General features: G+C 40.5%; 1 protein-coding gene across 1 annotated transcript; it reads right to left on the bottom strand.

The window, feature by feature from the left end:
• Nucleotides 1-9,029: 9,029 nt before the first annotated feature.
• LOC139452755 (ectonucleotide pyrophosphatase/phosphodiesterase family member 5-like) lies at nt 9,030-15,566 on the bottom strand. Its single transcript, XM_071234349.1, has 6 exons — nt 15,436-15,566; nt 14,277-14,518; nt 13,412-13,548; nt 11,891-12,244; nt 11,274-11,513; nt 9,030-10,194 (listed from the first exon to the last, which is right to left on the bottom strand). Exons 2-6 carry the CDS (start codon nt 14,503-14,505, stop codon nt 9,856-9,858), a joined length of 1,299 nt encoding a protein of 432 aa, XP_071090450.1. The 5' UTR covers nt 14,506-14,518; nt 15,436-15,566; the 3' UTR covers nt 9,030-9,855.
• Nucleotides 15,567-16,140: the final 574 nt, after the last annotated feature.

The following is a 16,140-nucleotide window of genomic DNA, read 5'->3' as shown; positions in this document are numbered from 1 at the left end:
TAAACAACAGTTCATTTTCAATTATCGAAAAAACAAATTCGGTATATGTTCTTTTGCCCCTCAGTTAATATATGTCACTCCAATGTTCTGAGTGTGTGAGTGAGTTAGCGTGTGAGTGAGTGAGCGAGCGTGTGAGTGAGTGAGTGAGTGAGCGTGTGAGTGAGTGAGTGAGTGAGTGAGTGTGTGAGCGTGTGAGTGAGTGAGTGAGTGAGCGTGTGAGTGAGTGAGTGAGCGTGTGAGTGAGTGAGTGAGTGAGTGAGTATGGTTTTACGGCGCTTTTAGCGGGGGACACCAGAAATGGGCTTCACACATTGTACCCATGTCGGGAATTGAACTGGAGTCTTCGGCTTGACGAGCTAACGCTTCAACCACCCGACCGCCCCTCCAATGCTCTGAGAGTTTTACTGATGTTTGTGGCATATGAAATCCTTGTAAGTAACGTTCATTCAGTGGTAAATATTTTGTAAGATTGAGTGCCATTTGCATTTGTTGTTTTGATTCATGTACTTGACGAATTTGAATATCTTAAATGGAGTTTATTGCATTTATGTAACAATGTGTGTATGTGTGTTTATGTGTGTGTGTGTTTGCGCGTGTATATGTGTCTATGTTTGTGGTGTGGATTGGGTTTTTTGGTTTGTTTTTGTGCGTTTGTGTGTGTCTATGTATGTTGTGTGGATTGGTGTGTGTGTGTGTGTGTGTGTGTGTGTGTGTGTGTGTGTGTGTGTGTGTGGTGTGGATTGGGTTTTTCGGTTTGTTTTTGTGCGTTTGTGTGTGTCTATGTATGTGGTGTGGATTGGTTTTGTGTGTGTGTGTGTGTGTGTGTGTGTGTGTGGTGTGTGGATTGGTTTTTGTTAGTGTTTTTTTTGGTGTGTGTGTGTCTATGTATATGGTGTGGATTGGTTTTGTGTGTGTGTGTGTCTATGTATGTGGTGTGGATTGTTTTTGTTTTGTTGTTGTTGTGTGTGTTGTTTGTGTGTCATGTGTGTGTGTGTGTGTGTGTGTGTGGTGTGGTTTGGTTTTTTGTGTGTATGCATAGTCGGAACTTGTACCAGTGATACCTCACTGCGATACCCCACTCAGACACAGCGTAGTGACTTATGCAGAACTGGACAAAATGCCAATCATATGTATTTGCATACTTCCCTTATTGATGTGGACCGCCCTCGTGGTCAAGTAAATACAATCTGCCCATAATATTAACAAAAACGTTAAAAAATGTAATTATGTGCCTTATATGCCAACATTATAATGACAAATGAATGCTGTCTTAGGGCAGAGTTATAATATTGTTTCGTCAAACAATGAGTACACATTTTTTGATGAATATACGTCGATAAAGTTTGATGCATTAACCCTGTAACTTGTTGTTTCCCTGTCCAACGCTTTGAATATAAAGGGTTAAAACAAGGACTGGTCGACTCGGAGTCAGTATACTGTGTCTGAGTGGGGTATTCATGTTCAACTATGGCATGGTATCTCAGTGGGCTAGCACTATAAATCGTTATCCCGAGTAATACACAAGTGTATGTACGCCGCTAAGTGAAATAATCTTGTTAAACACCATGTTAAACCTCGTTTCATCTCATCTCACCAAGTAACGGGTATTAGAATTAATGACAGACATTCGGTGTTTCCAAATTGGTATCCACTTGGGAAGAAGATTACACACAGCTCGAAAAAGATCCCAAACCGAACTCTTGTCGCTCTTACATAGGCACTGCCAGCCTTCTAGAAACTGTTGTATCTCCGCGGGCTAGCACTTTAAAATCTAGTTCGAACTAGTACAAGCAGCCACGCACGCATGCACGCGCGCACGTGCATGCACGTCGCTAGATAAGTTCAATAATGTTGGACGCGACGTTCAATCCCATTTCACCTCACTTCATCTCATCTTACCTTCCAGAAGCTGTCCCATCCCGAAGCTGCCAAAATATTTACAGCAGTTTCTACAGCCACTAAAATTAATTTCACGTGCGCAACACCTGCATTGACGTACTCGACATATTCACTGACGTACACCACACATGCCTTGACGTGCTCCATAAGATAGACTGGGAGATATAGTTTCCTTTGCCGATCGGTATGTTGTTTGTTTGTTTGTTTGTTTGTTTTAACGCCGCACTCAGCAATATTCCAGCTATATAACGGCGGTCTGTAAATAATCGAATCTGGACCAGACAATCCAGTGATTGGCATCATGAGCATCAGTTCATGCAATTGGGATATGATGACATGTATCAACCAAGTCAGCGAGCCTGACCACCCGATTCCGTTAGCCGCCTCTTGCGACAAGCAGAGTCGCATTTTTCGGCAAGCATTGGCTGCTGAAGACCTATTCTAACTCGAATGTTCACGGGTCCTCTCGGTATGGGAAAATGTGTCTGGTTAAATATTCTCCTCTTTCTCCATCTCCAATGAATACAGTAAACTACGGTTATAACGAACTCAAAGGGACTATTAATTTTAGTTCGTTATAACCGTAGTTCGTTATAAGCATATATACATCATAACTACAGCAAATAGTCAGGACCAAAAAAGTAAGTTCGTTATATCTGTCAGTTCGTTATAAGCGTGTTCGCTATGACCGTAGTTTACTGTACAATTATTGCCGTATAACAAATACGGATATTTTGAAAAGTATTTGTTTTATTGCCACACTCAACATTATATACTGTATATGCCGGCAGCCTGAAAGTAACTGAACCTGGATCAGACAATCAAGTCCATCCTGTCTATGAGCAAAGATGACACGCTTGGTCCAGCTTCACCATCCTATTGTATTAGGCCGGCTCTTACCACAAGCATGGGTTAAGGTGCACCAATAGCTGGTAGTCATCCGAATATATACTCGACAAACTGTTTATCGTATTTTCTGCCTCCGGTCCATATACAAAGTTACATGTAGCATCTTTCTATTTGATCACAAATTGGTTCAGTGTATATTTAGAGGTTATCAATCTTTCAAATAAACAAAGCAAATTTGTACAATGAGTACCACGTGACTAGAGTGAATGACGTCACCGAACATGTTCTGGGCACAAACTGGTGTGTATACACAATGTCCGTGCTTTCATTTCACAACTTGAAATATTGCTATTGCTATATGGAGCTGAAATTTGGGGCTTAAATAAATACAAAGAAATTGAACAGATCAATTTATTAGCATGCAAACAATTTTTAGGCTTAAGTCTTCGACACATGATCATGTCGTAAGATGCGAGAGCGGTCTATACCCTTTTAGTCCTTGGTCCCAATATGTTTTTGGTACCACTTGGGGGGGCAAAGTGTCACATATACCAAACATTACACATTAATGTGTTTAACATGATTTTATGTGATAGCAAAGTTAATTTCACAGCTTTTCACATTTATAGCCACTTTTAGTTAGTGCCCTGCTGCTGCCAGCTAATTACATATTGTGGAACAAGTTGCAGGCTAGTAGTAGCCACATGCTATTTTTAGCACAGTCAAGGTGGCAGCAGCATGGGACCAGGTCTCAGCACTGGTTGACAGAGGTCTACTATTTCTTGTCATGCACAGCTACATATGAAATTTCATCAATGAACCAAGGTCTATACAAGGTAAGTTACTGTTGCTGTCCAATTATCATTCTTTATTTTTTTATTTGAATATTGTTACACTGTAAGAGAAGGTAAAGTTTTGTTCAGAAATTGGTCATGTCTAAATATAGTCCAATTAACTTTTCTTTTAATCTGCTCAAAAATGAAATCTAACATACAAATGATCCTCAAAGTTGGGAGTTAGCAGTTAAAAAACATTTACTAGTTATCCAATGTGCAATGCTTCTTGTTGTTTTAATGTATCTATGCAAAGATTTGGTAATTACATCTGTTGTGACACTGTAAACAAACAACAGAAGATAGTATTTTCTTAAGACTATATTATCATGGCATGAGTACTCTGTTGAATATTACTGTTTTGAAAAAAGAATGTATGCCTAAAATGTAATAGTATGTGCTGTTCTATTAACACCAATTAGAGAAACATTTGTTGCAAGTAAGTTGATATTTGTGATCATATTGTTTGGGAAATGGGGGAGTCATTGCATACATATGGCAGTTGCCCTTGTGACTCATGGGTTGGGAGGTTGAAGAAATTGAGCAGTCATGCTCCCTCGACCGGGCAGGTAGCCCGGCACGTGGAAGCTATGCCCAATTTTTTAATTTTCTTTATGACTGATGGGTTTATTGTGTAAACAATTTCTAAGGAATCTTTGTAGGGAAAATGTGAGTGTAGTCCTCTCAGAGATTTGCTGGTCAGATAATATAATATGCAATAGATGATTATTTATTACGATATATGTTTTCCTGGGTTAGTCTTAAGTTGTATCTTTGAAATAAATTTACTTTTATGTTAACAGGTTTGCACTGAACTTATAAATATCTTTTGGTTGCAGCTCCTATCTGTGAAGGCAGTGGACCATGGCAGAGAAATCTGATGAAGATGTTTCCATCTTGTCCAAACAGAAGACCTACAATGAATCCTGCATCATTTGTGAAGAGTCTTCTTCAAATTTAACCTCACTGTCTTCTGTTTCTTCATGGAAAACACTATTCAGAGCAGCAAAACTTCGAGAACATGCTAATATTTTAAGAATAGAGGAAATAACAGAAGAAGATAAATTCCATTACTGCTGTACCACTGAAATTGTCGGAGCAGATTTACAAATGAAAGAGATCTGAAACAGTTCCTGTCACCTGAAGCAACAACAGAGTCTATTCTCGTGAGAGAGAAACTGAACAGGTCAGGCCTCTTCAACATCTGTGCATGAGGCAAAATGTGTATTTTGCAGCAAGACCAAGTATAAAAAAGGTACCAACTCTAGGAAGCAGTTAGTAATGTCGTCACAACTTAGAACTGATGAAACTCTCAGGAGAATAGCAACACTGAAGTTAGATTCTAAAATCCTTGCAGTTACTAGCAGAGATATTGTTGAAGCTGAGGTACACTACCACAGAAGTTGCTATAGAGATTACACAAGGGATGAAGAGAGGTATCAAATTTCAAGATCAAATTTATGAACATGATGTATCAATTGCCTTTGAAGAAGTTTGTGAGTACATTAGAACCACAATATTTTCAAACCCATCTGTGCTCAAGATGACAGACCTTGCTAGTAAGTTGAGAAGTCTGCTTGAAAATGCTGGATGCAAGGAAATCAAGGCATCAACAATGAAGCACCTGCATCGTAAACTTAGTTCTGAATTTGGTGACAGCCTTCACATATTTACTGACAAGCTTCTTCTTTTACCAAACACTTTATCTATTGAAACCATTGCCAGAGAAAATCAAAAGATGCAAGAAGAGTTGAATGTTTGGAGGACAAAGAGTGACACAGAGAAAGTTGTACAGGAAGCTGCAATTCTACTGCGCAAGTGTATAAAGAATATGAAAGACGAATTGCCATGGCCACCACAACCATCAGATTTGAAAAATCCATCCAAGTTTGTCAAAGAGTTTTTGGAAATTCTTCTCCTTTGGTCAAGACCTTGTTTATGCAGTGACTGGTGGTAAAACAATTACACCCAAGCAAATTTTGATTCCGTTTGCTGTCAAGACTATCACTGGCAATGTTGAAATTATTCAAATTTTGAACCGTTTTGGTCATGCTGTTTCACGCCCAAAATTTTAAGAAATTGAGACGGCAATATGCCTCCAAATGCTAACATGGGCTGAAGAAGATGCTGTACCACTACCACAAAACATTCACCCTCATGTTGTTACTTCACTTGCATGGGATAACATTGACCGCCTTGAGGAAACTCAAGCAATCCAGCCTACCATCCATGGCCCACATCTTGATAAACATCCAGCTCCATCAGTAGAAAAGACAAGAAGACGCACCATTGACTCAGTTGTTTCATTGTTACAGCTGTACAATGCAGGAGAAAGAGTTGGACCACCAGCAATACCAGTGTCATGCTCTCCCTCGGAATCAGCTATGGGTGAATCAATGAAGACAAACCTAACATGGATTCTTGCAAGACTTTATAACATCCAACAACAGAAGATCAGTTCATGGACTGGCTTCAATATATGGGTTCGTCATGAGGATGACATAAAACAGGACACAATTGGATACCTTCCAACCATCAATGCACCTGCCACTAACATGTCGACAGTTCTTGAAATCTTGCAGCAGTCTTTGACCATAATGAATGCCCTTCAACTTGAAAACATTGTAGTCACTTTGGATCAAGCCCTTTATGCCAAAGCAGCTGAGATTGTTTGGAAACACCAAGAAACATTTGGCAATATCATCTTGAGAACAACTGGTTCAATCCTTTCAACAATGCTGAGTTGGTGTCACTATCCACTGCTGCTGCAGCCACTCCAAACATCACTTCTGACCTTCTGAGAGCAGAAGAAATAGAAGAAAAGTCTTTCAGTGACTTTTATTCCAGACATCTTCTTACAAACCCTCCATTGCAGAAATTTCACGATCGGCTGCCAAGAAACAATTTGAAAACCTTCAGCAATCTGACCAAGAAGAAGCAAAAGGTTCAAACTAGTCAAGCTGAAGTAGTGCTCAGAGCAGATAGAAATCTGTTTGCTCATATGGTCACAATAGCACAGAGCAGACAACTCAATATGAAATCTGTATTCAGCCACCCGCTTGGACCTTTACCACTGTCACTTGCATACCCTGATGGATCACTCAGAAAGACAAGTAAATCAACTTTGGCCAGGGAATTGGAGAAAACTGCACCATTATTGTATGTCCTGAGGATACCAATGTATTTCTCCTATGCCTGTCTTTGCTTTCCCACCTGCAGTCGGATGTCCACATGAAGCTTGGAACAAGAAACAGAACAAGTTTCATCAGTATATCCAATGTTAGGAAGGCACTGGGTCAAAATGTATCTGAAGCCATTCTTGGATGCCATGCCTTCACAGGATGTGACACCATCAGCTCCTTTGCTGGGAAAGGTAAACTGTCTGCCTTGAGATTACTTAAAGGTAACAAGAAGTACCAAGCCTGCTTCAAAGAACTGGGACTCCATCATAAGTTTCCAGAAGAAGTGTTTTCCATACTTGAGGAGTTTACGTGCTCTTTGTATGGTTTCTCTCTCAAGCATGTGAATATATTGCGGCACAACCTTTTCCTTTCAAAAAAAGGTGAAATGGAATCCCACCAACTTCCACCATGCAGAGATTGTTTGATGAAACATTCACAGAGAGCCAACTATCAAACAGCAATATGAAAGAAAGCTCTCGACAACAGGCCCAACATCCCATCACCTGATGGCTTTGGATGGACCATGGAACAGACGGCTGATGGATACGACCTGGCAGTTGACTGGATGAGTGGTCTTCCAGCGCCTGAAGCTGTGTTGCAGCTGTTAGCCTGCAAGTGTCCCAAGTCATGCAAACCTCCCAGCTGCACATGCATCTTAAATGGACTGACCTGTACTAGCATGTGCAAACTCCAAACATGCACCAACTTTGGTGAGGAGAGCGAGTCAGGCGACAGTTGTGGAGACGAAGAAGATTGACTTGAACTGATAATATTTGTAATGATGTAGATATCATCAAGTGTATTTTAATGTCAGCTCTTATTGAAGTAAGGCAGGTCTTAGACGCCTACAGTGCTGGTTAAACAACCCTCAAGCATAGGCATCGTGCTACAGGAATGGGAGATTTAGAGAAGACAATTTCAGCTTGGATTAGTCAAGTGAACAGGAGTTGGGAAGCTTGTCATTCCACCCAACTCAGACGTCACTATCACTGACATTCACCCCATGCTCTTCTATGTGAGATCCAGCCTGTATTTGTTGAAGAACAGCTTACCTTGGAAGATAGTTCTTAGGACAGCACTTCACTCTTTAACAACATGGACATAGTCTTCACGAATCTCAACCACTCAGCATAAAGAGGGATTGCATGTTATCTCTGACTATTTAGACATGTTCTCTCATGTTGACCTTGACCTTGGACACACTAGTGCATGTAGGTACCATGAATTCAAGTGTGACTTAGTTGTGTTTCAATGAAATTGTGGATGGAGAATCAGTAGACAAAACCTTAATGACAATCAAGATTGCTAACAGATTCTATTTTCTATTATTGAGATTTTGATACCTTGTGGTGGACAAAATCATGTCCAACTTACGAAAAAGGTCTAAAATAATTACATGTTATCATTTCACAACTCAGATGAGCATACATATGGCTATATGATATTAAAGTATCAATAAGACATACATATTTATGCTTTAAATGGGTAAAAGGGACAGAAAATCTTTCATTTCCAATGTTTAATATTTGTTACTATTTTTAGACACCCTCAAATGTCAAAGGTCATTTCTATGAATAAGCTGCCGTAAAAACCTTGCTATCATATCATAATATGACTAATGTATACTAGGCTGTACAAAAATGCATATGTCCCTTTGCCCCCCCAAGTGGTACCAATTTGCCAAATTTTCGTTCTGGGACCAAGGACTATTTGTACATTTGAGCATATAAGCGTTATATTACTTACTGGTGTAAGATTATATCTATGACTAATAGTCGTGACCCAAGAAAGAGCTATAATCTCTTGTTTAAAGAAGCTGTAAATGGCAAGATTAATTATATAAATTTGGTTTCGGCTATGTTTGGGAAAACCAATCAATTTTTTACCCAAAACTATATATATTTGAATTTGTATCACGATTAAAATATATACATGAACAAGAATGGCATTCAGATATTGCTAGTGGTCCGAAAATGTACACCTATTCTTTATTTAAATTAAATTTTTGTGTTGAACCGTATCTTCTAAATATCAATATTGGTAAATGTCGTACTGCGCCTTCCTGCTATCGTTGTAGTTCTCACACACTCCATATTGAAGTGGGTAGATATCACAATGTCCCAAGAGACCAAAGACTTTGTAACCTCTGTATCATTGGTCTTATCCAAAACGAATACAATTTTCTGTTAATTTGTTAAAGTATATAATAATCTAAAAAAAACAAATATATTCCAGGAAAATATCATGTCCATCCTACATTACATAAATTTAACTTATTGTTGTCATCATGTCATGCTGAAACCATGAAAAACCTTTCACTATATATATTCCGTGCCATGAATATTGGGAGCTCGTTAATGTCCATTGTGGACCTGACTATCTAAATGTACAATGGGCCGATGGCCTACAGTGCGAAATGAATAAAGAAATACACATTTCACAACTTCTGAGATACAATCAAAAATGCTCTATCTATCAAGATTTCAAAAAGTGTCAATCGACTCTTGCTCAGAAGTTGTGTGATCAAGGTTACAACATTCAAGTCCTAAGTAAAGCTTTCAAAGCGTTTTATGGTAGACATGTGGAGGACATTTTCAAATTTGACGCATCAGTGACAATAATTCTGTCCAATGCAAGTCCCTATTTTCACTTGTTCCAAATTTGTTCAGGTGTACAATTGACTTGCCTTTGCATGTGAATGTGGCGGCTGCCGGGTGGGGCAGGATACGCTCACCTTTTCGTGAACACCTGGGATCATCACTTTTTGATAGCGATTCATAATCACATGCTTATGATATAGTTGGAATTGTACAATCGACTCAGCCTTTAGTAGAGATTTATTGTGGCTTTGGAAAATGGATGTGTCGGGTTTTGTTTTTAACCTCTGGATATTCTGAATAAGCGGGCACTCTGTGACAAATACCAATACACGGACAAACGGGGATTGACATTCTGTGTGTACATCCGGAATTTGGAAATTGGAATTACATACAACACAATCAAATTTGACATTTGAAGCAGTATTGATCATTTCCATTATAGTTTTAAACAGTGTAGCATTAGTAGTAGTAGGCCATGGTGAAAGATGTAAACTATGTGATCAGCATAAACTTGCGCGAAAGTGACGTCATACGAGAAGCACCGGAATTTGGAGTCGTGCCTTGTCGTGTTGCGCTCGTGGAAGTCGTTGGGTAGATCGGAGTGTCCCGAATGAAGCCTCGGACATGATCCAGACTTCCGTTATTCGGCGCAGCCTGTATATTAAGGAGTGTACACGCAAGAGGGTAGATGTCGACATTCAGGATTGGAATGGAAGTGAAGTTGGTCTTGAAGTTTGGTCCTTTAGCCAGGAATATAGGCTTCATAGACATCAGTGCGTTATCGTAACCGTGGGTGCCCTTAGTAGTTTTCCTTGCCTGTTTCGCTTTGTCCTGTAGATGATCAACCAATCCTAATCAAAACCTGGGTCTTAATATATCAAATACAACATAATCATAACACATGCCTTATATTGGTTGTCTCCCCTACCAAGTCAACGGTTTACGGCCAATCTATGATCAGCAATGTTCACTGGTTAGCTCCCTCAAAGTGTATGGGGAAACTAATTTAAACTATCAATGACTTAATTGGTTGGTTGCAAGAGGTCTTTGATTTCTGGCCTTACAAAATTAGCAAAATATGGCCGTGTTTATGATCTATATTTCATAAAGTGGTTATCTCCCTGTCTTGATGACGGCGAGAATGAGCAATATACATGTATGACCAGTGACGTACAGTGGTTGACTCCCCTGTCTTGATGACGGTGTGTATGACCCATCTACATGTATGACCAGTGACGTACAGTGGTTGACTCCCCTGTCTTGATGACGTTGTGGATGACCCATCTACATGTATGACCAGTGACCTACAGTGGTTATCTCCCTGTCTTGATGACGTTGTGTATGACCCATCTACATGCATGACAAGTGACTTACAGTGGTTTTCTCCCCTGTCGTGATGACGCTGTGTATGACCCATCTACATGTATGACCAGTGACTTGCAGTGGTTATTTCCCCTGTCTTGATGACGATGTGTATGACCCATCTACATGTATGACCAGTGACTTACAGTGGTTATCTCCCCTGTCTTGATGACGATATGTATGCCCCATGTACATGTATGACCAGCGTCTTACAGTGGTTATCTCCCCTGTCTTGATGACGATGTGTATGACCCATCTACATGTATGACCAGTGACTTTCAGTGGTTATCTCCCCTGTCTTGATGACGGTGTGTATTACCCATCTGCATGTATGACCAGTGACTTACAGTGGTTATCTCCCCTGTCTTGATGACACTGTGTATGACCCATCTACATGTATAACAAGTGACTTACAGTGGTTTTCTCCCCTCTCTTGATGACGCTGTGTATGACCCATCTACATGTATGACCAGTGACTTACAGTGGTTATCTCCCCTCTCTTGATGACGCTGTGTATGACCCATCTACATGTATGACCAGTGACTTACAGTAGTTATCTGCCAACCCTCCTCTGCTATGATGACAACTGGCATGATCCTTCTGTTGTTGCTGTAATGGAGACGTTCAGGAAGATCCTCCTTTTTGTAGACTGTGATATGTTCCACGCCAGCCAGACTCTGAATAATGGCGTCGTCCTGGCCCTCTACCGGCAGAATCTGCATCACGGGGCCGTAACTCGGGACACGAGCTACATTTGTCATGTTCACGTGATCAGATATGTCCACCACCTTAAAGAATAGTACAAAATATATGTTTTAAGGAAGCTATTATCAATTCGCACAGTCTTGATATTTTAAAGTGCTATTCTACAATGACTCCATTGCATACCCACTTATGAGTAAGTATATATTGTGCAGGATATACATAAGATAAGCTCGAGCCCATCTGTTCTGTTGTAAACGTAGAGAATGTAGAATAAAGACAGCAGATTAACAGCAAATGTAGCACCTAGGCACATATGTTTCAATGTGCACACATAATTTACTGATCTATCAATTGTATCAGAATCCTCTTATCCCCCTCCCATTATCAAGACGACGGATCCCTAACATCACTTACTGCTACTGAATTGCTGAAAGATACATTATTAAAGATACTAACTCACTTTATTGACATTATCAACTGCAACCATGCCATGGTCACTGGTCACGATGACATTGATCTCGTGATCAAGACCATTGTCCTTCAACTTTTGAACGAGGTAACCAAGTATGCCATCCATTTCTTTTATCTTGTCTTTGACCTCTTGCGAATCCGGACCAAACCCATGTCCAGTATGATCAGGGTCCGGGTAATACAAGGTCGCCATTTTGACATCTTTGGTCTTGAACCAGTCCACGACAGTGTCCACTCGCTCCTTGTATGGTGTGCTGTATTTGTAGTGGAACCAATAGTCGGGGCGCACGCCTCTTATCTCAGCCTCACTGCCGGGCCAGTAGTAGGTGCCTGTCTTCAGACCCTGAAGGTGAAGAGACATGTGCTGCTCTCAAAGCAGAGTGAAGTTGTGAAGGAACAATTACTAGGAGTGGCTATAAAGTCCTGAACCTCACTACGGAGGATGTATAGTACACCCTCAGTTTACACGTATGATGAATGATATTTTCCCTCCTTACAAGCTGCAATGGAACCACATACACACCAGGCAGCATATTTCTGAAGGCATCAGCGAGACAAGGTATTCTCTGTTGATGAACATTGCCAAAATGGGCCACCAGACTGTCATCAAATATTTCCAACAGAAAGCGCTAACTTTATATTGTCAACTTTAGGTGCTGAGGCTCCTTCCGTTGAGGTGGTCACGGGTTCAAGAGGGGCAGTGAGAGTATCGAAGATCATACAAGATCATACAAGACATTCAACTACCATCACTAAGGAAAATGAAAAAAAAATGATATGATTAGGGATGATGCCTCACAACATATCATATATACGGAAGGCATCTCTGAGAAAGTTGTTATATACTGAGGAATGAAGTGTGTATAACAAAGGGTTCAGCACAGCAGGATTCCAAGGCTTTTAACTTCTGATGAGAAAAGCATTAGGTTTATCATCTCTCGTGAGAATCAACCCCTGCTTATTTTGTTGAACAATTTGTAACCATGGATCAGTCATAGATTCTGTCACCATTTCTGGTTTCCCCAGCCGAGCTATTGCTGGAAAATTGCTAAATGCGGTGTAAAACCATACTCACTCATTCGTCATTAGCTAAAATGTACTGCCTTGAAGCTGTTTAAAAGTTTGAGCTATTCTGTGGGCAGAAACTCGTTGTGCAGAATTGGCATAAAGTGGCATAAAAACTCGCTCATTATCAGTTTGAATCCAAATTTCGTACTGCTCAGAATCCATGTTTTGCCAGCACTGTGCTCACTGGTTTTACAATTCAGACTTCCCTCCTACATTAAGCCGTGGTGTAACAGTTCAAAGCGGTTCACTGACGCTCACTATAATGAGTCACTGAAACAACGTATAGTCAACAAAGGAAGAATATGAAAATAGATAGCAGGTCAAAAAATCTAATGCCACACCTGATTTAAAATAAAAAAAGAGAGATAAAATCTCGCAAGGTAACGTCACTTTCTTGGCTTAATTGATTGGATGTTCTGTAGAATCTGTGTTGTGACAGTACCTGATTCTTGGCTGTGACCCATAACGGTTCTCCCCCATCCCACCACTGATGTGCATGTGTCCTCATGGTAAAGGAGCTTTTGAACACCGGGTCGTACATGTAGTTGGCTGTGATTCCATGGCTCTCCTCCCACAGACCTGATATTCATCCTTTCATATTAGTTTCAATGAAGGTATAAAGGCAGCATTATGCCTGTTTCATTAATCACTTGGAGTAGGGATGGGATGCGGTTTGGAAACACTAGGCTAGATGGTTTAAATAAAACAGAAAACAAATATAAAACAACACGTGGTGTAATGGTTGAGGGATGTTGTCAATGCGATGCGATTGTCCAATACCCAACGGATATCCTGATTTAATTAATTAAGGGGGTCATCATGAAACTATTGGTTTATTTTCTTTTTCAAACTTGTTTTATTTCAGTTCAAGCAGGCATACGTATCAATGGTTTTCATGAAGCTTCATAAGCGTAAATGATGGACAGTGAGGCAATGCGCACATAACATACATAGAAGAAAGTAGATGGGACTCAAATTTTCAATTACTCATATTATTGTGTTGAAAACTTCAGAGAGTAAATAATTGTTCAAGGGTTTCGATTTTATCTCAAATGTAGTCAGTACCTTTCTTTTGAACATTGTATATAATAAATATTAACGCTCAAATGAATACATCCGGGAACAAGATATTGTTTTTCATACTAGATACATACAAATATTATTTGGCCATACGAATGATATAATTTATAAGTAAACTCCTGGGATTATGGCACAATAATACTTTCCGATTTCGTCAAATTATGTTTACTGGTAAAGCGCAAGTTTATGCACGTTTCAATTTCAACCACAATCTTTCATGTACCCACCGGTTATCATGGTGTAGTGGTTAGGGAAGGTGGTCGTCACAAAACTGTTGTTCATGTAGGGCAGTTTCACGCCGTGCCTGGCGAAGTCGTCAAAGTTGGGGGTGTCCACCATGTCCAGGTAGTCGTACCGGAAGCCGTCCATGGAGACGAGCAGCAGCTTCCCGGTGTAGTCCGCCATGACAGACACCACCAGACCCGCGAGGAGCAGGAGGAAGATGGAGGAGGACATTGTGTGTGATCAGCTGAAATATGGAATATAGGAGGACACTGTATTGACCTAAAGGACTGATTTGCGTCAAATGATAGAAATCTCTTCAAAATGTAAGCTCTTCCCTTTTGTTCTGTAAAGGAAATTCACATCCTGGCCCTTCCAGGACGAGAAGTTTTCGGAACTAACAGGAAATATAAAACGTCAACACCACAGTTTGATTATTTGTTGTTTTACGCGGCACTCAGCAACATCCCAGCCATATGACGACGATCAGTAATTAATCCAGTCTGGACCAGACAATCCAGTGATTAACATAATGAGCATGGATCTACGCAATTGGGATACGATGACATGCATCAACCAAGTCAGCAAGCCTGACCACCCGATACCGTCTCTTACCGATCGCCTCTTACGACAAGCATGAGTTGCTGAAGACCAATTCTAACCCAGAATCTTCACGGGACCAACATCACAGAGGATAAACAGTCTCTATTTTTCTGTAAAATCAGATTTCGTTGCGCTTAAATGGCTAAGTTGTGATGGAAATTGAATGAAAGGTGATGTGAAATTGGGTTTAACGTCGTGTCCAAGAGTATTGCACTTATATAGCGACGTGCATGCACGTATGTGTGTGTGGCTGCTTGTACTAGTCCAGACTGATGCCAATTTATAGAGCTAGCACACTGAGATACCATACCGCAGTTTAACATGAATACCCCACTCAGACACAGTATACTGACTCGGAGCCGACCAGTCCTCGTTTTAGCCCTTTAATGCCGAGCGCCAGACAGGGTAACAGCAAGTGCTATCTTTTAACGTCTTTTGGTATGACGCGACCTTGATCGAACACTGGACCTTCCGCTCTCTGGGCGGAAGCTCTACAACTAGACCACGGAGAAGGTCAGAACCATTGAAGCTACTGATCCTGATTCTACTGAGCATACTTACTGTTTAGGAGCAGTTTCCCGGACCACTACGTACGAACCAGTTGATGGCAATATACTGCGTTGTCATATCAAGGTACACTTGTGCACATATCATGTTTAGATGTCGTGTTAACGATGATAACAAATCAAAGAAAAAACCATCTGAACTGCAGAAATGTTTGCTTTCACTGTGTGGCAGGCTGATTTTGTTGTGTGGCACGTTATCAAGTTGTGCAACCATGTTACCCGATTGTGTTAAAAAATGTTGAAAAGAAGGCCAAAGTTGACATACGTGAACTGTGTGTTGTCGTCATAGCATCGGTGCATTAGGTAGATACGTTGACATGCTTTACTCAACAGTCATGTAACTACAGGGCATATATTCATAGATGACCGATCTCTCTCTCTCTCTCTCTCTCTCTCTCTCTCTCTCTCTCTCTCTCTCTCTCTCTCTCTCTGTCTCTCTCTCTCTCTCTCTCACTCCTTATTATATAATTAAAGATAGATACGCGATAACAACGCAAACAACGAAGCGTGGTTTATTCCATGATTGAAAATTGTTCTATCATGACGTCATCCTAGAGATTCGAACATGCGCTCGCAACTAATGACGTCATATATTGGTCGACGTAAATCGAGTAGTCGAGGTGAGGTTTGTGATATGTGAGGTGAGATATGTGGGAAATACCCACATGTGCATAAAATGGACTTGTCCGACAATGCCGAG

Source organism: Haliotis cracherodii, unplaced genomic scaffold (genome assembly GCF_022045235.1).
Source record: "Haliotis cracherodii isolate W230 unplaced genomic scaffold, xgHalCrac1.p SCAF_9, whole genome shotgun sequence".
Lineage (NCBI taxonomy): Eukaryota > Metazoa > Mollusca > Gastropoda > Lepetellida > Haliotidae > Haliotis > Haliotis cracherodii.
The sequence above is the reverse complement of the archived record's forward strand: the minus strand, read 5'-3'. Positions and strand labels throughout refer to the sequence as shown.